The 19,910-nt window shown below is 40.4% G+C and overlaps 1 protein-coding gene and 1 long non-coding RNA gene across 2 annotated transcripts in view; both read left to right on the top strand.

Annotated features, from left to right (window-relative positions):
• Positions 1 to 14,820, top strand: part of HECTD2 (HECT domain E3 ubiquitin protein ligase 2) — a 75,913-nt gene extending 61,093 nt beyond the window's left edge. Inside the window, exons 12-21 of the mRNA XM_066600712.1 lie at positions 152 to 259; positions 2,046 to 2,178; positions 4,815 to 4,903; positions 5,486 to 5,644; positions 7,602 to 7,676; positions 8,040 to 8,127; positions 8,223 to 8,329; positions 8,888 to 9,003; positions 10,553 to 10,696; positions 12,002 to 14,820. Of these exons, the coding sequence (XP_066456809.1) occupies positions 152 to 259; positions 2,046 to 2,178; positions 4,815 to 4,903; positions 5,486 to 5,644; positions 7,602 to 7,676; positions 8,040 to 8,127; positions 8,223 to 8,329; positions 8,888 to 9,003; positions 10,553 to 10,696; positions 12,002 to 12,122 (1,140 nt within the window). The 3' untranslated portion in view covers positions 12,123 to 14,820. The remainder of the gene's footprint in view (positions 1 to 151; positions 260 to 2,045; positions 2,179 to 4,814; positions 4,904 to 5,485; positions 5,645 to 7,601; positions 7,677 to 8,039; positions 8,128 to 8,222; positions 8,330 to 8,887; positions 9,004 to 10,552; positions 10,697 to 12,001) is intronic.
• A 43-nt stretch (positions 14,821 to 14,863) lies between these two features.
• On the top strand, positions 14,864 to 19,453 carry LOC136626017 (uncharacterized). Its single transcript, XR_010792609.1, has 2 exons — positions 14,864 to 16,664; positions 16,718 to 19,453. It is a non-coding gene; the product is annotated as an uncharacterized lncRNA (long non-coding RNA).
• Positions 19,454 to 19,910: the final 457 nt, after the last annotated feature.

Here is a 19,910-nt window from a genome sequence, read left to right as displayed (position 1 = left end):
TTAAACCTGAGTTTCATCATCTAAAGTCCAGGTTGGGTCGATGTTGGCTTGATTTACTCAAACGATGAACTTTGAAATATTATACACTTATTAAATATTTTCGAAACCCCAAAAATAGTATTTAGTTGTGACATTTCTTTAACTCTTTCAGCAAAGTCTTGTGGATAAAGTGTCTCGGAGGCAGAAACCGGATATGAACATGCTATTTCTTAATATTAAAGTCAGGAGACTGCAACTGGTCAGCGATTCCCTGGACGAGGTAATAAAATAGTTAAAGGTGATTCACGCAAAAACCATGTAAAGCCCTTTGGTGCACATAATGGGAAAACTATTTAATTTTTTAAAATATATTTTACTTGTATGCTGATATGATCATTTCAGGTTGTTGGCCCAAACCCTTAGTATACACAACGGATAGATTTTAATATTCTTTCCTGGTTTTATTTTGGTGATGAATTGTGGTCATAGAGATCTTGGGAGAATTCTAATTTATAGACAGGGGCCCGGTTACAAAGAGCATTTCTCTCCTAGCACATCCATATATTGCACAGACAGCCCATTTTTGTCTGCAGAGCCTGACCATTTTATTGATTTCTTCTGTCTATTCAAAGTCTACAAGCTTGAATAGCATTGAGCTGCTGTTGGGTAACCATGGACAGAATGGAGTTTGACAGAGTGAATTTTCCTGTATTTCTCTCCTGGTGTTAGGCTGCCTAGTCGTCCGCCCTGTTCCACTGAAGGCAACCATGCAGGATAGGAAATGAATTAAAGCCATGTTCCATCTATAGACATTTATGGGACCTGTAACCCCTGTTTTACATTAGAAGTCACTGGGTGGTCGCCATAGTAAGGAGGAGAGAGCTAGCGATGTATATGCACCACTCTTTTATTATAAACTATGCAAGATGGGGAAATGGCTAAGCACCAGCGATGGGGACCTGCACCTGTTATCCAGTGGATATCCAATACCATAACAGTCTCTCATAAATATCTGTGGTCAGAATTCTCCTCTAATGTATTCAAAATGTCTTTCCTTTGTGATTTGAGGACTAGCTTTCTTTAAATGCTGATCTTACTTGGTTTAGGGTTTGAGGTGTAACATTATGTTTTATGGCGAGTTCCACGACGAAAATAAATGGGCTCACATACAGGCCAAAAATTAGTCAAGGTTACTAAGTGATAAAAAGTAGCTATACATGTAAGATAACAAAAGGCATCCAAGGTATCAAGAAATATATTATCAAAAGAGACATATAAGATCAAAATATACACTGTTCGTACATCCTGTCTTGTATCAGCAAGATACAGAAGAGCTAAACCATATGATACATAGCATCTATGATACATGGCAAATCATTCTGGGGGAGCGTCGCTGTTCATTAATCCCCAAAAGTCGAGAGTAAACTTCACCAACATCATGCCATGATGGACCCCTCCTGCCTTTGTCTACAGTGAACTTATAAACCATGGATGATGCTATATATTTCTATTAAGTTGTTCAATAAGATACTTTATACTTCTATCAATTGTTGCAAGGCAACAATTTTCTCTTCACTGTGAGGAAGGTACTGCTCAGGTCAGAATTAAGGAATGGTTTAAGTGTCGGCCTGTCCTAGGTGTAGGACAGGGGCTTTCCAAATTATGAGTATATGTTCAATACCTCTAAATATCGGTTATGAATTTAAAGGCATAGAGTGAAAAATACTCCTTCCATACCCACAGTTATACAACTTTCTCTACTCTTCTGCACACCTTTCTGTAAGTCTGAAGTAATATTGGATTATTGGGAAGAGCTAATTTACACAAATGGAGATTTATAATGTGCCAGCTTTTAATATCAACATGTATAATTTATCTTATTGGACAGACATGCAACTTTGGGTCAAACTCAGAGTTTTATTGATCCAGACATTTTTATCTCTTTTACTAAAGCTACATTATTGGCAATCATTTATCCTGATTTAAATATTCCTTGTGAGGAGCTTTCCTTTGATTAAACAACCCATTTCCACATGAACTCTATAATAAAACTTCTGTTTCTACAGCTTACAAGGAAAAGAGCTGATCTGAAGAAAAAGTTAAAGGTGACCTTTGTAGGCGAAGCCGGCCTTGACTTGGGTGGTCTAACAAAAGAGTGGTTTCTGTTGCTAATCAGGCAAATTTTCCATCCTGACTATGGTAAGCCTGCTCGAGTACCACGTAGAAAATATTAAGGATGAAGTTTTGGGGGCTTCACTGAAAATAGTGTTGAGTCCTGGGGACTTATGGAAAGAAATTCAGAGGCTTAACAGAAGAAATGTGTTTATGCAGTAAAAGATTATTAAGTAAAATGTCACTTGTATCCTTTGCCATGTGGTTAAGGTTCTGATGACTAGATCTTGGTCCCTGTGGTGCTATGCCAAGTGCAGTGTCCCTGCTACTCATATCTTAGCTCAGATCTCTGAGCTATGTGGTAAAGGGTCATGATGGCCATTGGTTGAGCCCATTTACACAGGTCAATAACTCGGTTAGATTCCCGCATCCAGCAGGAATCTGAACGATTATCATACAGTGTAAATGCATGTCCTGATTGAATGACAAATGAGAATTTAGTTTTCTTCTCGTTAGTCGTTTGGTTTCTGCCTGCAGAAAACTGAATGAAGGGATTGGCCCTTCTAAACAGGCAGTTGTGTACTTATGAACGATTGCCTGTTTACTGTGAATAGAGACGGGTGGGCCGTAACGATCCGCTGCCCGATCTGCCTCCATTCACTAGCAATGCTCATTCCTGAGTAACCATTATCGCTCAGATGACCTGTTCGGTATCTGCAAGTTGTCCCATGTAAAAGGGCCCTTAAGCCTTATTTACATTGCCTAATGATTGGGAACAAACCTTTTGTAAAAATGTTTTTGCCTGATCATCTAGTCATGTAGGTAGAGATGAGCGAGTATACTTGCTAAGGCACATTACTCAAGCTAGTAGTGCCTTAGCCGAGTATCTCCCCGCTCATCTCTAAAGATGTGGGGAGCGGCGGGGGAGAGCGGGGAGAAACGGAGGGGAGATCTTTCTCCTCCCACTCCCCGCCGCAACTCCCGTCACCCGCGCCGGCCCCCGAATCTTTAGAGACGAGCGGGGAGATACTCTGCTAAGGCACTACTAGCTTGAGTAATGTGCCTTAGCGAGTATAGTTGCTCATCTCTGGATGTAGGTATGCTCCTGATCAGTCGACAAACGAGCAAATGCTCGTTCATTGGCTGATTGGGTCATCTTATGCAGGCAAGTTGGTGGCATATCTCCACATATAAACATGGAGATGTGCTGCCGACCAATGCATTCTATATGGGGTCGTGCCATCACAGTTACAATCATTCTTCTTCATCTGTCCATGTTGGTTGGTGCTCATTAGCATAAGCAGATGGTCTGCCCACGTAAAACCATCCTTGCATTCTGGTGATTTTTGAGGGTCTTGGACATTCACCAATGCAGCCTTTTACCCCAGTGACATCTTAAAAGATAAACGTATTGACGATTTGTTACATGACCACAGAGCAGTTGGGCTTGCTGTTCCACACTTCAGCCTCCTTTGCAATAAAGATATGCAAAGACCTTAGGGTCCTTTTACACGGTATGACTGTTGAACGCTTAAAGGGGTTGTCTCGCGGCAGCAAGTGGGGTTAAGTACTTCTGTATGGCCATATTAATGCACTTTGTAATGTACATCGTGCATTAAATATGAGCCATACAGAAGTTATTCACTTACCTGCTCCGTTGCTGGCGTCCCCGTCTCCTGTGCGGTCTTCTGCCTGGTGAATGGGGCCGCTCGTGCCGGAGAGCTGGTCACCGCATCATCGTAGCTCCACCCCGTCACGTGTGCCGATTTCAGCCAATCAGGAGGCTGGAATCGGCAATGGACCGCACAGAGCCCATGGTGCACCATGGGAGAAGACCCGCGGTGCACCATGGGAGAAAACCGCAGTGCATCTCTGGGAAAGGACCGACGGCCATCTTAGGCAGAAGATTTTTAAAACTTCACATTTCAGCACATCGGTGAGTAGCAAGCGGCTTAAAAACCACCTTAAATTGCTATTGTATGCCAGGGAGGTGACATGGGGAATGGGGTAAAGTAAAATTTTGATGTTTGCCGCGAGACAACCCCTTTAAGCCCCCGACAGTTGTCCCAAAGATTATGATTTCTCTGCTTTTACACAGGAGTGATGATTGCTCAGCAAATAGAGGCAGAGTACTCTGGAGATCCCTTCCAGCCGTCCATCTCCATTCATGGTAAACAGGCAGTCATTCATAGATGAACGACTGCCTGCTTGCACGGGCTGATTATCATTAGGTTTTTATGCCTGCAGAAACTGAACAAGCAATGCTAAGCAAACAAATTCTTGTTTGTCATCCAGTTGTTGGCAGTGTTTACACTGAACAATTGTTCGGTTTCGCACTATCCAACGATTATCTGAATGGTAATCGTTCCGTGTAAAAGGGTCCTGAATAGGGGCCCTGTTAGTCAATGACTCTACTCTTATTGGTTTTCCATAGATGTATCACTGCCTTATAGTGTTATAGTGCTAATGGAGAATTTGGGACTGTAGTGGTGGACACCAGTAAATTTATTGGTCTAGTTTTGTTAACCCCCTTTTCATGTTGTGGTACCCTTGAGAATAGCTGATCTTGGTACCCTTCCCCATCGGCTGTATTTTAGAAGGGGATTCTCACCATGAATATAGCCAAATAAACTACAGATCATCTTTGTAACCACTTATATTGATTTTCAGCCGCACATATTGATCTTGATGATGATTATTCATGCAGCACTATTTTTTTGCAGGAATGTTCACATATCACAAAGACTCCAACTTCCACTGGTTCAGCAGTTTTAAGTGTGACAACTACTCAGAATTTCGTCTAGTTGGCACTGTATCCTTTTGTTGGAACAATTGATAGCAACTTGCCTACTTAGATTCATTGAGACCAAAGCAATTTTTTTGTGTTTTTGGTACCAGAGAGCGAGAGAAAAGTCATATTTTACATCTTTTATGCATGATGTGGTGAGACGACTACAAAGTCCTGTAGAGCACAAACCACTCTTTATTACTTCGGAGGAGCTCTTGAGTGGAAGGACCCCATTATGATGCTTTGAAAGTGCTTATTGGAGGGGATTCTCCTAATGGGGAAAAAAATGTTCTAAAAGGGATTCTCCAGTCTTATAAAGATATTGCTTATCTCTAGGATATGTCATCCCTTTATGGTCATGGGAGTTAGACCTCTGGGCCTCCACCAATCCTCACAGGGAAAGGTACGCAGCACTAGAATAGCATTGAGTCCCCTTCACTGTTTTTCCTCTGAACAGTGATAGCAAGGTCCATTCAGTTGGCCTTAAAGGAAGTATTGTGTTGAATTGTAATCACCATCTAGGCTGATATTTAGGATAAACACTAGTAATTAACATAAAATGGTATTATGATCTGTATAGCTTGTTTTTATACTTAACATGTCAAGTTGATGGGGCTGGCTGTCTATAACAGCATCACATTAGATATCCGCTTTCCACCTTGTTGCTACAAGAAGCTGTTAAGTCCTCCAATCGTACCTTGTGACCAGAACATACCTGTAGGAATTGCATCTGTCACACTGGATGACTTGTCTCAGATTATGCCAGTAAGTACAATTTGGGTTTCTTATGCACTAACTAAAGTTTTATGCACTTCATATTAATGTGTCAAAACCATACCGAATGCCGATTTAAAACCATAACGTATGCACAAGGGTCCAGGAAGATGAGATCTGGTCTACTCTTTGAAGGGAACTTGCACTGAAGGACTGCCTTAGGTGCTTCTATGTCTGCTGACTTGATATTGAGGAAACAATGTGGTCACAAATAAATATGCCGTCTGAACAAACTTTTTGAGGTTTTAGGGTAAAAGAGGACCTATTATGTTCTTGTGTTAGCATGGCCGGCTGCATAGCCTTGTAGGCAGGGGCGTAACTGTAGGGGATGCAGAGGATGCGGTTGCACCCAGGCCCAGAAGCCTTAGGGAGCCCATAAGGCCTCTCTTCTCCATATAGGGAGCCCGGTACTAGGAATAAAGTATTATAGTTGAGAGCCCTGTTACAGTTTTCTGATTGGGGCCCAGAAGCTTCAACTTGCGTCTCTGATTGTAGCCTAAGTCTCGCTAACTCTTTATGTTTATACTTGCTCTTTTACCTGTACAGACTCTTTTCCGCTATCCAACACTGTAAATGTGGGAAGTAAGCAGTCCCCACCACTTACCGTCAACGGGTCATGACAGAATTCTTTGACAGTGAGCTGTGGAGTCTGCCCATTTGACACATTCACAGCATCCAGAGCCGAATCTAAGAGCATATAGGGAAATTGGGGTGAACTGTAAACTGAACAAAGAGTTTGTTGAAGTCTTTAAGAAGTTGGAATTGGTTGTGAAAAATCATGGCAAAAAATACAGTTGGCTATTACAATTAATTGCATTTATGTTTTCATTATTATTGTTACAACTACATTTCCAGCTGAATTTGGCTGTTCTATAGAAATACAACAGTCATGATTTGTATTTTTAGTATCCCTTATGAATGCTTTCTGCACTTTTTCTATAGGGATTACAATCCATTTTCAAAGGCCTGCCTATGGAAGAGGCAGTCCTGACTTTAATAGGGTTGGTTTGTGGCATATTGGACCCATTTCTCTTTACCGCTGAGCGGCCTGAACCTAACAGTGCTGACATCTTTGCCGCTGTGGGGCTGATAAACCAAGGCTTCTCATTTCAAGGATTCTCTACCTTTTTCAGTTTGCAATATGTTATGATAACTGGTACGTCGACAAGCAGGAGTCGCCTCATAATCAAATCCCAAGACTGTTCCATCTGATTTTTTTTTTTTTAAGTTCCTGTGGCTGAGAGAACTTGCTTTTGATCTGGTTTTGACACTATTTAAGCCCCTCCCACATGCCACAAATTAGAGCTAGGTACCTTGAAAATGTGATCATTTGCATATCACAGCGATCCCCTCAACTTTTCAACTTCCTTAGTTTGCCTTATGTCTTTTCCTTCTTGGTGTTGCAATTTGGATGTTGAGTGTATGGGAGTTGACCAATAGCCCTGAAGAAATCTTAGCCTTGATGCAATAAAGGATAAAACTCTGATTACGATATGATCTTGTACATGACAGTGCGGCAATAATCAAATAACACTGTTTATATTTCATTTTTTTATTATTTGGTCAATAAGGTTATATTTTATCCTTATTTCTCAGTGATGTGAGTAACACTCAAAAGGAAGCCAATTAAACAATATATTCTCTCAGTGATATATTGTTTAGTGAATAGAAAAAATTGTTGAAGAAACATACTAAATTATGTATAGGGTATTTATGCGACTTTTTTTTTTTGCAAACTGAGCATGGGCATTTAGATTAGTAAAATTCCATTTGACTGTGGGCTCTTGCTGATACTTCAGGGCCCAAACTTCCGAGTATTCTCTCCTGGAAGCCTGTTAATGCACAGTATGGCTTCTATGATCTGTCTGCTATGATCCTCATGTTGTTGAAGTAGTAGTATGTAAAATATCAATTAAGATTACATTTTAACATTGATTATTGTGTTTAGGAACTTGCTCACGGATTGAATGAACTATTAACGTATGAAGGCAATGTGGAGGAGGACTTCTACTCAACATTCCAGGTCTGGGTCAAGAACCTTCTCCTTTTTATATACCTTACCATATTCTTCATATGCAGTGCTGTAGCCAGTCGACTCTCAAAACAGAAGCCCCATGTGAAGAATGGCCTCTGATTATGTCACACATTCCTTTTGAATCTATTGGTTGCTTTATGTTGCTGTGTAGTTAACAAACAAGACATAGGTTTTGTAGTTTCAGGAACTCTTAAAACTTCGTAGTAACTTTTGATCTTTTCAAGTATGTGTTATCAGGAAGTATGTTATTACATTCTTAACCTATTTGCTACTTTTCCTACCAATGTAACCTATAGGACAGCTTTATGGATATTTAATGTTAAATTCATATACATTGTTTCTACTTTTTAGGTGTTCCAAGAGGAATTTGGGGTCATTAAAACATATAATCTTAAACCTGGTGGTGATAAAATTCCAGTCACCAATCAGAACAGGAAAGGTAATTCATGCAGAATTGAAGACTGTGAATCTATAGATTTAATTATAAAATTTGTGTTTTTTAATAAGTTTTTTTTAATGTGTTTCTCCTTTCAGAATATGTCCAACTTTATGTAGATTTCCTCCTTAATAAATCCATGTACAAGCAGTTCTCCGCTTTCTACTATGGGTTCCACAGTGTCTGCTCATCTAATGCTCTGATGGTAAGGCTAACACTCTATACGGTAATATTTTTTTGTAAATGCCAACTGGCCTGTGATAGTGTTACAACATTGGAATGGTCAGCATGTGACACTATATTTACATTGCTGCAGTTGTTCTAGGGGGAGATGTATGGCCGGACATGCCTTCTGCTGTACAATGGCGTCTCGAAGGCTGATCGTAGATCCCTTAATCCCTAATGTATGACTGCATTTAGTCAAATGTAGCGTTTTGGCGTATGTGAAAACTTAGAGTATACTGTATGTTAGGTTTGTTCTGCTGACATTGCTAGACTGGAAAAGGGTAATATTGCATCTCTTCCAATCACATATTCGTGTTAGACTGAAATTGGTACCTAATATTTTATCACCATTAAATTCGCTATCTGGGTTCATAAAAATTAGTGTATGCAGTACTAGATAGAATAGCTATGAAACCCTCTAGGACCAGAAAACAATAGTTGCCAATATTGCTGCAGATTTAGAGAATTCTGCTGATATTTTAAGTAGATTTTTTTTTTTTTAATATTAAGAATAGCTTTTTTTTTTTTTTTTTTTAAGTTACTTCGCCCCGAAGAAGTGGAGATTCTTGTCTGCGGGAGTCCTGAATTAGACATGCATGCGCTCCAGAAAAACACACATTATGATGGATACCAGAAGATCGATCTTACTATTCGGTAAGTGGAGACAAGAAGTATGCAAATAAATATACCCCATACTAATCTATCATGATCCAAAGTCAAATATGATGGTCAAAGATGACCGTGATAACAGACGTCTCAGCGGACATAGTCAAAAGAACTTGACTTGGGACGGCTTCACACAAGCATAATTCACTGCGTACCACCCGTATAAGACAGTCACGCAACAAGTACGCAATGACATTGTGTACTTGCTGCATGCCGCCAATTACCATGCACTATCTTGGTGTGTATATGCACGTAATACGTGCCAAGATAGAACATACTGCGATCTTTGTTGTGCATATATATCACACTATATGTATGAGCAGCAACATTTGAGCCTATAGGAGATTTTATGAAGTAAAGGTTACTTTGACTTCAGCGGTATAATATATAACAACCAATCACAGCGCAGCTTTCATGTTACCTCAGCAGTATAATATATAACAACCAATTACAGGGCAGCTTTCATGTTACCTCAGCGGTATAATATATAACAACCAATCACAGCACAGCTTTCATGTTTGTACGACATCGGGAAGTTAGAGAATCAGATTTGGTACATTACACAGGGGCGCCAAAACTTTTGCACTTAGCATTGAATTTTCGAGTTGTGACCCCTTTACTTTTCCTATTTAGGACCTAAAGAATGCTCCTGCCACATTAATTTCAGAATATCCAATAGAGAGATTAACATTAGAATTACTAAACTGTCTCAGAATTCTGGCTCAGTCTGCACCAAATAACTGGTGTACATATTGTGTACTACATTTTTTGTGTGCCCCATTTGACAAGACATGTGGATTAGTGGAAACGGGGTGTTACTGAAAAAGGAATGTGGCTTAAAATGCGGCAAAATGCCCCCCACATTTTTGCATGGAATAGTGGCATAAACTAAGCCAACCAATACCGTGTAAACTTTAGTCAACTTGTCTAAATTGTGAAAAATTTATCACGCAGCAGGAGCCACTGTGATAAATTTGGCGCATTTTTAGACTGTCTAGTCTAAGTTTGTACTGCCTGATATTATACAGGATTAGTATAAATGTATCCCATTGTCATTCTTTCTATAAATGTCACTTTCGTTCTGCTCTTCACGTAAACAAAACTTTTGTCCCCTTCAGCAGAACATTTTTTTTTTTTGTTCTTCTCCCCCTAACAGCTGCATTGGTGATCATGTACCCTCACACCTCATCCAGTCACCATTCTGAGTGCATGGTGGGCGGTGCAGCACGTTGACTGATGGCTCTCTATACACAAGCAGGGGGAGGAGCTGTCAGTCAACATACTGCGGACTGGAAGGGATTGGCACGGTCCACCCCTCTCACTCGAAACTGGTTTGGGCAGCATGAAGCCGGTGACGGGTTCCCTTTAAGTGTTTACAACAACACTGTGGAAGTGGAGAAAGTAAAAACTAATAAAAAAAAAACCAAAACTTAGAAAATGGAATCAAGTGCTCAGCTCTTGTACATTATTATACGATGGGAACCATATCTATCTATGTAATATTAAGGATAAGACTAATAAACTTAATTAATCGCAGGTATCTCTGGGATGTTGTTCTCGGATTCCCTCTTGACCTTCAGAAGAAGTTTCTACATTTTGCTACAGGAAGTGATAGAGTGCCGGTCGGAGGCATGGTGGATTTGAATTTCAAGATCACAAAAAATGAAACCTCTACTAATTGGTAATATTTGAATTTACTCGGTGCCATAAATGTTTTTTCTTTTCATTGATTGAATGTGTCATTGTAAAGCGCCGTTATTTTTGAAGCACGGTAAACCCACCTCGGACCTGTTCAAAACACTCCTCTATCCAGCGAATAAACATATATATTAGTGCAATTAAAGGCCATTTTACACTTAGATTTTTTTATTTTTTTTTCAGTCGTGAACACGCAGCGCTCAACATTTTTACAGGTCAATCGGTGTTTGTTTTGATCCAGTTACATGAAGCTCTAGGGATAATGCCCACGGCCAGATTTATGCCGCATTCCCCATGGCGTAAATCCGCAGCGTAATAACGCAGCTTTTAGGCTCAATTGAACTTAATGACTCAGTCCTGACATGCGGGATTCTGCTGCAGATTTACGCCGCGGGAAGAATATTGCGGCATGTTTATTTTACACGTTTTTTTTCCACAGCGGGAGATCTCCATTAATATATTAATGGAGACCATGGAAAAACGCAGTGGGGGCTTTTCTGTTTACCCCGCGGTATAAAACCGCGGGTGTATCCAGCTCCGTCCATTGGCAGGAGGCCTTATACTGGCTAAATATTAGACCGGATTAGTAAATGTATCCCATTGAAATTGCTGTTTACATTCTGCTCTTCACGTAGACAAAGCTTTTGCCCCCCTCAGCAGAACCTTTACTAGGACACATGGATGGGAAAGATATTTCACAGTTAAAATTGACAACATGAAATAGTTTTATTAATTATTAGTATTAACTATATGAATTTATCTCCCCAAGTATCATTGATCCCCTTTTGTTCTAATCCTGTTACATGAAGCTGTCGGCACTACTAGATCTACCTAAATAATCGTTGTTCAGGGACATACAGGTCCATTATTATTGGCACGGCCCTTTTCTTTTTCTTTTAACACTGGGTGATGTTTTATGGCCAACCTTCTGTTGGTTCCTCCTTAGGATGTGATCACTCAACAAGCAAGCATTTGCTTGTTTGTTGGGTAACCGCTGGCTTCTTCACATGGGGCAGTGATTGGGTAAGGGACAGTCATTCCTGATCGTCAGTTCATGTAAATGGCCCTTTAGTTTGATCGAATTTAACTTCTGTGAAGTCTTCTGTGCTGGGTTTGTAAGATAAAGTGTCTACAGTATATCGGAGTACAAAGTATACAGATTGTATTTTAGGCACACAAGTCCGGATCCCTAAATGAATCTCATTTATATCTGTATGGATTTTCGTCTGTAAGCCTTTTCCATAAATATTTTTTAGACAAAACATTAAAATGAATGTGTTTGTTCCAGGTTACCAACAGCACACACCTGCTTTAACCAGCTGTGCTTACCTCCCTACAAAACGAAGAAGGAGCTGAAACAAAAGCTGACCATTGCTATTTCCAACTCCGAGGGTTTTGGACTACAATGAGCATCAAAGACTTTTTGATCTTCATTTGTTAAGCAACGCATCCTTTGTCACCTTTGTGGTGGAACAGTAGCGGCGCTGACTACTTCACCGCTGTCCTACTCACATTGGGTGCCAATGTCAGGCCTGCAACAGAGGAACTTTACCTTTCAGAAGAAGAGACAACCTCATTGGGAAAGTCATGGAAGAAATAATCTTGTAAATAACCCAATTTCCACTTTTTACTAACAGGCTTAGGCATTACCGTAGCTAGATTTAGTAGCAACTCTTAGTTAATAAATCTTCATGCAGGGCAGCAGATCTTCGTAACAATCCGCTTTATAATCCCGCCATTTATTTATAAGGCTTTATTAACGTAGAGGTATATTTATAATGAGTTGTAAAAGAGTCGTGTAGATAGAATTTTACAATTTTCTACTTTTTGGCGTCGTAGGAAATAGACAAGTACAGCAAATGTTTGCATTAGGATAGGTTCTGTATATTTATGGACTGAAGTCTGAGTTTATTTACCCATGAGGGACGTCATTCAGATTAACTAAACTTTCATTTTGTAGAACTATCAGATTATTTTTTCTTGAATTGGGAAAAAAAGATGTGCCGAAAAGGCGGGGACTTTTGGTAGGTAAATTCATTGTAACTTTCTAAGATGCCATGTGTGTGTTCCAAATGATCCATGAGCTTTTCCTAAATTTATAACTTTTTTTTTTCCACGAAAGAAGAATGGGGGTGGGAGAGACCCCTTTTGTGCTAAGAGTAGATAAGTTTTTGAATGGTCGTCTATGTAGAAAATTACATACAAGGGATAAAGTTTTAGGAAACCTTTAGACCCCCTTCACATGAGTATATATGTATTTGTGCACTCCTGAGCGCAGCGTATTTGCAGACTGAACGATACTTTTTTGTGCACATCGTCGTATTTTACTGCACTTTTTGTGCCCGCAAGGCATATATATTTGTATGCGGCAAACGGACACACCGCTTCAAAATGGCTAATTCATCGAATGAGTTTCAGATGTGATTTTTAATTATTTTTTTTTCCTGCGCAATTCCGCAGTGTTTCATGCATCTTCTAGCATATTTTGCGCACATTTGCGTGTCCCCATTAACTCCTATGGCGACTTTGGAAAATTGGTATCTGCTGTGGGTTTTTTTTGCGTGACTCAAATGCACATGAAAACTACACGCCTCTGAATGAACCCATTAAAATCAATGGGTTCTATTAACTTTGCGTGTGCGAATACACCTGTGTGAAGCTGGCCTTAGTTGACTGACTATTACAAGATAATGTGTACAGAATTGTGAAAAGTCCATCCAAATACATTGGTATTTCATTAGCGATAGCTGTTTCGTGAAAAAGTACTCTCTCTCCCCCTGCTCCCCCCTGCTCACTGCCGCAACTCACCTGTCACCCGCGCCGGCAGTCGAATCTTTAGAGACGAGCGGGGAGATACTCTGCTAAGGCACTACTTGCTCGAGTATTGTGCCTTAGCGAGTATACTCGCTCATCTCTAGTTATCTGCTTACATATCTGTGCCCACTTCCATGTAGTTAAAGTTGCATCATGTCATTACATGAACCAAAAACAGAAAGAGTAGAATAATGATTAGGGAAGAAGCAATATGTATAGTAAAATAGTTTGCCTATATGACTTGGTCTTTTTTTCGTATATATAGATATATATAATATGTAAAATAGGGTTTCAGAGGCAGAGATTTATTTTTGCAGGAAGACTTCAAGACTACGGAATCTTGTATATCTGAGGGTCTTTTTTTAGTTTCTACTGGGTAATACTGATCACTGAAGACGTCTGAAGTTGTGGCGAGACTTCAGTAAAATATTTAACTATTCAGTTAGAATAACTATTGCGTTGCATGGGAAGTCATGCTGGATAAAGACACTTTACGATAACGATGAAGACAACATTTCAGTGACTAGGAAATACATTACATTCCTGGTCATAAAATGGCTTTCGTGTGTGTACAGCATTGATTCATGTATGAAGCTACGTAAAAGCAAGAATGCAAAGCCTTACGGTCTTGCTGAAATATCACTTTGTCTTTTTATAAATTATTTGTATGATATTGAGCTGTATATTGTGTTTTAGCTTACACTTCCACCCATTTGCCTGTTTTTTGGACTTTGATTTCTGAACTCTTGCTACCATGGTTATTATGGTTGAATACCATTCCTAGTGATGTATGCAGTTTCAACCATTCTATTTTTTCATTGAGTTTTTCTAACTATTGGATCTTCGATCAGGATTTTCAACTCTGCTTATGGATTTTGATCCTTATTGGTATATTGGCTAAGGGTGGTTTCACATCTGCGTCCGGCATTATGCTCTCTTCGTGTATTCAGGAAGCAGGAAAGAGGAATCCCCTTGGCTGAATGGCTCTATCTTAAGACAGAACCAACCCTGGCCGAATGGACCCCGTTGACTATAATAGGGTCCGTTCAGTTTTCACTCCGCTGCCTGGCTGTTATCCGGAAGGAAAAGCACTGCATGCAGAACTATTTCTTCTGGTATTTTGAGCCAGGTCTACGGTAGAACCTCTAACCGGAGGCTTCAACGCCGATGTGAAACCACTAGAGATGAGCAAGCATACTCGCTAAGGACAATTGCTCGATCGAGCATTTTCCTTAGCGAGTATCTCCCTGCTCAGCAGAGAAAGTTCGGCTGCCGGCGCGGGTGACAGGTGAGTTGCGGGCATGAGCGGGGGGGGGGGGGGGGGGGGGAGAGAGGGAGAGAGAGCTCTCCCCTCCGTTCCTCCCCGCTCTTCCCCGCCCGCCACCGGCAGCCGAATCTTTGCTCCCGAGCGGGCAGGTGTACTCAGGGCAATGCTCGATCGAGCAATTGCCCTTAGCGAGTATGCTCGCTCATCTCTAGAAACCACCCTAAGTGACTCGCTTCAAAGTGAATGTCTGCCTTTTATCACAGTGTTGATTTTTGATCCACCACAGCTAGAAATGTATCATTTGCATCTGTGTACAGGGTATTTGGAGCTGCGGTTCATAATTATGGCGCTCCAACCACCTTAAAGATAGGTTCAATATTCTGGGCTAATTTCTTTATATTTAGATTTAAAGTAAAATGGTTTTCAATGTAAAGGCCACCATACAGGTACTTGGGAACGCACTGTCCATCCCTGCTTTATATAAAGTATGTTTCTAATCTATTTTAGTTTCCAAATAACTTTTTTTGCATTAAAAAAGTAGCACAATTCATTACATCAAGAATCTCCTACAGGGGTGTGCGTTGTTGTAGCTAAGAGAGTGCAATATATCCTCAAACACTGAGGACCAAAGTAATAGAATAAAATCTAATAAAATAAACCAATAGATCCCGTAAAATAAGTCTGATGAGTTGGTTATATACTTGTATTGACCGTTACAGAAATAATGTTTGTAAAGCTGAGAAAAAAGTAAGAGGCATGTTATGGTCATACCAGCTGCATGAGTCCTGGGAAGTTCTTCTGGGCAATTTTTATTGTGGCTGCCATGCAAATCAACGTGGCAAATTTATATTGAGAACACAGGCCGAGGGGTTATTCCTTAAAGGAAAGACTGAAGAAGATTGTAGAGTTTTTTTTTTTTGTTTTTTCCTTCTTCTTCTTCTTACCACGGGTAGTACTAACTAGGTTACACGTTTCTTTTACATGAAGCAATTTGACATGATCTTCAAATATGGGGATATAAATTAATCTCCTGGAAACCCCAGCAAAAAAAGTGCAGAAAAAAATGAGTAAAACTGATGGATCCTTAAAGAGACTGTTACCATCTTTTTGTGCCCCTCTCTGTAGACCGCACAAGGTAGTTACCTGCCACACTGATCACAGTGATAAGTCTATGTAGATCTGTGCAGTAGTTTGGAGAAACTTGACTTTTATCAGTAGCAGCACATATACAGAGGACTACTTAGAGTAGTCCTGGATATTCATGAGCTGCAGGCTACCTACACCCAACTGCTCTCCAGCCAATGGCCAATGATTGACAGCACTGTGCTTATTACTGTGAGAGCTGCCAATCATTGGCTGGAGGTCCGGGTCATGAATATGCAGGACTAGTTCTGGGTCTGGCTGCCACTAATAAAATGCAAATTTCTCCAAAACTACTGCACCGATACACACAGCAGACATATCACTGTGACCAGTGTGATAGACTCTACCTTTGCACTGCCCTAAAAGAGGGTGAAAAATTATGGTGACAAAGTTTTTTTAATGGAACTAGAAGTATGTTGTGTTCTAAGTGAAGAAGAGCTGGTGATTGGTGTGTTGATTCAGAGAGAGAGAATGAGAGAGAATAAATAAATAAATTGGTGCTCCTAATGTTTCTGTACTCTCCTCTCCTCCCCGGATGTCCAGCGCTACACCTTACTACTCCACACTGCATCTGCAGAGGCAGTCTGTGAACATGATGTCCTGCTGCTGCAGCCAATCGGCTAGAACAGTGAGGCTGACTGCAGCCTGTAAACAGAGTCAGAGGGGAGATAGGAGATGCAGCAGCGGAGCTGGGAGAGGTGAATAGATGATGTTTTATTATGTTTGGGTATGGGGAGCACTAATTTAATGAAAAATAATGGACAGCCACATTAAGTTTAGTATTGTGGGGAGGGGCATTAAAAGGAGATTGTAGGAAAGGTTGTAATGGACAGATATGGCATATTAGTTCAATGTGTATTTGATTGGGGACCTCCCAAAGAAGTAGTTATGAGATAAAGTGGAAGATTTGAGCCTTGCAGTAATTCTTTATGGAAGGAAGGTTATATTTTTCCTGAAATTGCTGATGTTGTATTCATTTAGAAAAAATAGTAAAGTTACCGAAAGGCGCTACATTTTGCTTGCAATTTGCATTAATATCTAGCATTTTGTCCCACCTTCTAAGCACATTATGGGCCTCTTATATTTGGACATGAAAATTACTGCTATGGTAGCCTTCCCCCACATACATTGACAGTCTAACGTGTTGTATCTCATTGGTGTATTTAGTTGTTTTTAATGTTTTCCCATAGAACATTTTCTCATTTTGTATATCGGGGAGGGTGCCATCTTCTCATGCACTCCATAGCTGTGCTATGATGTGTCGGAGAGTGTTATGAATGAGAGACCACTAACCCTTGGCATCAGTCGTACATTCATTATCGCAGTGTTCTACCCTGGGCAGCTTCCACTCTACAGATCTGCTATAATAAGGGAATGCCGATGCTGAGATTGCTGCCCCATGTGAACTGTTTAGTCTATTCAGAGATTAATCCAACATTCTGTATTTATTATGGATTCATAAATATTATTTTACTATGTTGTGCCAAATAGTGAATTCACTTTATTTGGTGAAAAGTTCCTGTAAAATAATTTTTCATGCTTTTTAATATAAATTGCTATTCTACAGTTCAGCTCCAGGGGTCACAGATGCACAGTGTTGCCAAACCATCCCCCTGAACCAGATTTAAGTAGATTATCAGAGCTTTTACGTCATCTGTTCTGCTCTGTGTTTTGCTCCATCTGATGTACATTGATGTAGACCTGTGCTGTCTCCTATCCAGTAATTTAACCAAATATGACAACCTCCTTACTTTTATGCACAGTACTACAATATACCCAGAACTGTGGATTGCTAAGATTTATTATTCATTGCCTGGGCCCACCAAAAAAAGTTTCATATTTTAAAAGTGACCCAACAATCAGAAAGGGGAGTTATATTGCCTACTACTAAGGATGTGCTGGTTTGTGGGGCCCTTTTTCGTTCTTCTAAGATAGTCATGTCGCATTTAGATTACCTGGTGGGCACCAGTAGCCTTAGATTCTACACATTGCTCTGATTGGCCAGCACTGTTCACATGAGTAGCTCTAGCTAATCCAAAAGCAGCATGTAGTGTCTGACTACCGATATACAGTGTGCATCAGTGAGTAACAGATGCACCAAGGCCAGGCTTGGACTGGCACACACGGGAACAGGTGAATTCCCCCCAGCTACATGCACGAATGGTCCAAGGTGCAGTACAGCCTCTGAACTACATATGGACAGACTATGTATAGTATCTCAAACCGATAGTATTTGCATGTAACTTTTCATTGGGCCCCTAGAATGAATTCTTCTGGTGAGCCCTAGGCACCCTAGTCCAATACTGACCAAGGTCATCCTGGAAGAATGAAGAGGGGACCCAAAAACTGGCACACCTGTGGTAGTACAGGCATATAGCAGAGAGCACCAGGTAATACAGCTCCCCCTCTAATCCCTGGATAATTTATTTTTCCTGGGACCGTAGGGTTGCTTCAAGCTTCCTGAACCCCTGTTAGGGAGTCTGAATTTATAATAACCACATTTGATCAAATTGTGTGCCAACAACCTTCTATTTGTATCCAATTAACAGTGGTACAATTGTATTCAGATATTAAATGTGCGCGAGTGCTGAAATGTGTTCCTGTTACTATATTGGACCCCGCCATGGCTTATGTGCACCTTCACAGTTTATTTGTTGGAGGTGCTAACTTTCTTATTTGTTGCACCTTTAGTGGTGTGGGACTTTAAAAAGAACATCAGTATTTAATTTTAAGTACGTCAATTTATTTTAAATGGGTTTTCAGATTTAAACACTTAATTTTCAAATAACACTTTTAGGGCATTCTGCATTAGAGAGGAGTAACTCGTTCAGGATTTATCAGAGTATCTTTCTCTGGAGGGACCCGGCTATTCCATGCATTTTGCAAGGACTAGCTATTGATTTCAATGGGCACCATGCAATGCTTCATTTTGCCTCTAGTCGCGCTGTTGGGGATATGGGCACTTGCTGCCATTTTTTGCAGTTGACCAGAGGTCAGTTTATTTTTGTTGGAACTTTCTTGGGGATAGCCGGGGTGCAGCTTGGAAAGAGTTAGAGGTGTACAATAATCTAGGGAACCTACAATCTGTTATGTCACGTTCTAATGTATTGTTGGGTCAGAGGCCAGTTACTGTTGAAAGAACTGAATGTGGGAAAATAACGGCCTTTTATTTCATAACTCTTAATGTTACCTTTTCCAATTTGCTGAACACTTTGGCGTTGAATGACGTTCTTATTTATGTATAAGAGCCTTTTGAGTATATTTCAGGCGGACGTTCACGACATGGAAGACAACTGTTGTTGCCTGTAATCCTAAGAAGAAAAGCTTTATTGTTGACCTTGTTTTGGAGATGTAATCATTGCCTTAGGATACTTTTATTTATTAAAGAGATGTTCTGTTTACTGTAAAAGTAATACCTCAGAAAAACCTGCTGTTTGCATAAATTATAAGTAGAATAGAAATGTTAGGGACACATTTTATACTTTGTACAAAAGTAATAAATCTGCCTGCACTTTCTACTTGTCTGTTGTGTGCTTTATATATTTTTAATAGTTTGACATCACTCAGCAGCAAATTGAACATTAGCTTTTGTCCCCTGACAATAACTCTTAGAGACCAATCTGCACATATGTCTTTTTAAGGCGGTGGCTCGGCTGACTACTGACGGCCAGGCTCCTGCTCTAACAGCCAGTAGTGGAGAAACCTCAGACCCTGGATTCTTAGCCCCTTAAATGCCAAAATCAATAGCAACTGCAGCATGAAAGTAAATGACAGGGGGAGGGGGCTCTCCTTCTGTCCCCCATCTGCACCCCGAAATGCAATCACAAAGTACCAATGGGTTGCCTTTGCAGCCAGAATCTTGACAAAGGCCTTCATGTCTCCCATCTAACTCAGCAATTCTAAAAGCTGCATTTAAATCCCCCAGCCGATATTCGGGGTCTCGTACGGCACCCACAAGACGATCGCAGGTGTG

The sequence above is a fragment of the Eleutherodactylus coqui genome, chromosome 4, assembly GCF_035609145.1.
Source record: "Eleutherodactylus coqui strain aEleCoq1 chromosome 4, aEleCoq1.hap1, whole genome shotgun sequence".
Classification (NCBI taxonomy): domain Eukaryota; kingdom Metazoa; phylum Chordata; class Amphibia; order Anura; family Eleutherodactylidae; genus Eleutherodactylus; species Eleutherodactylus coqui.
The sequence above is the reverse complement of the archived record's forward strand: the minus strand, read 5'-3'. Positions and strand labels throughout refer to the sequence as shown.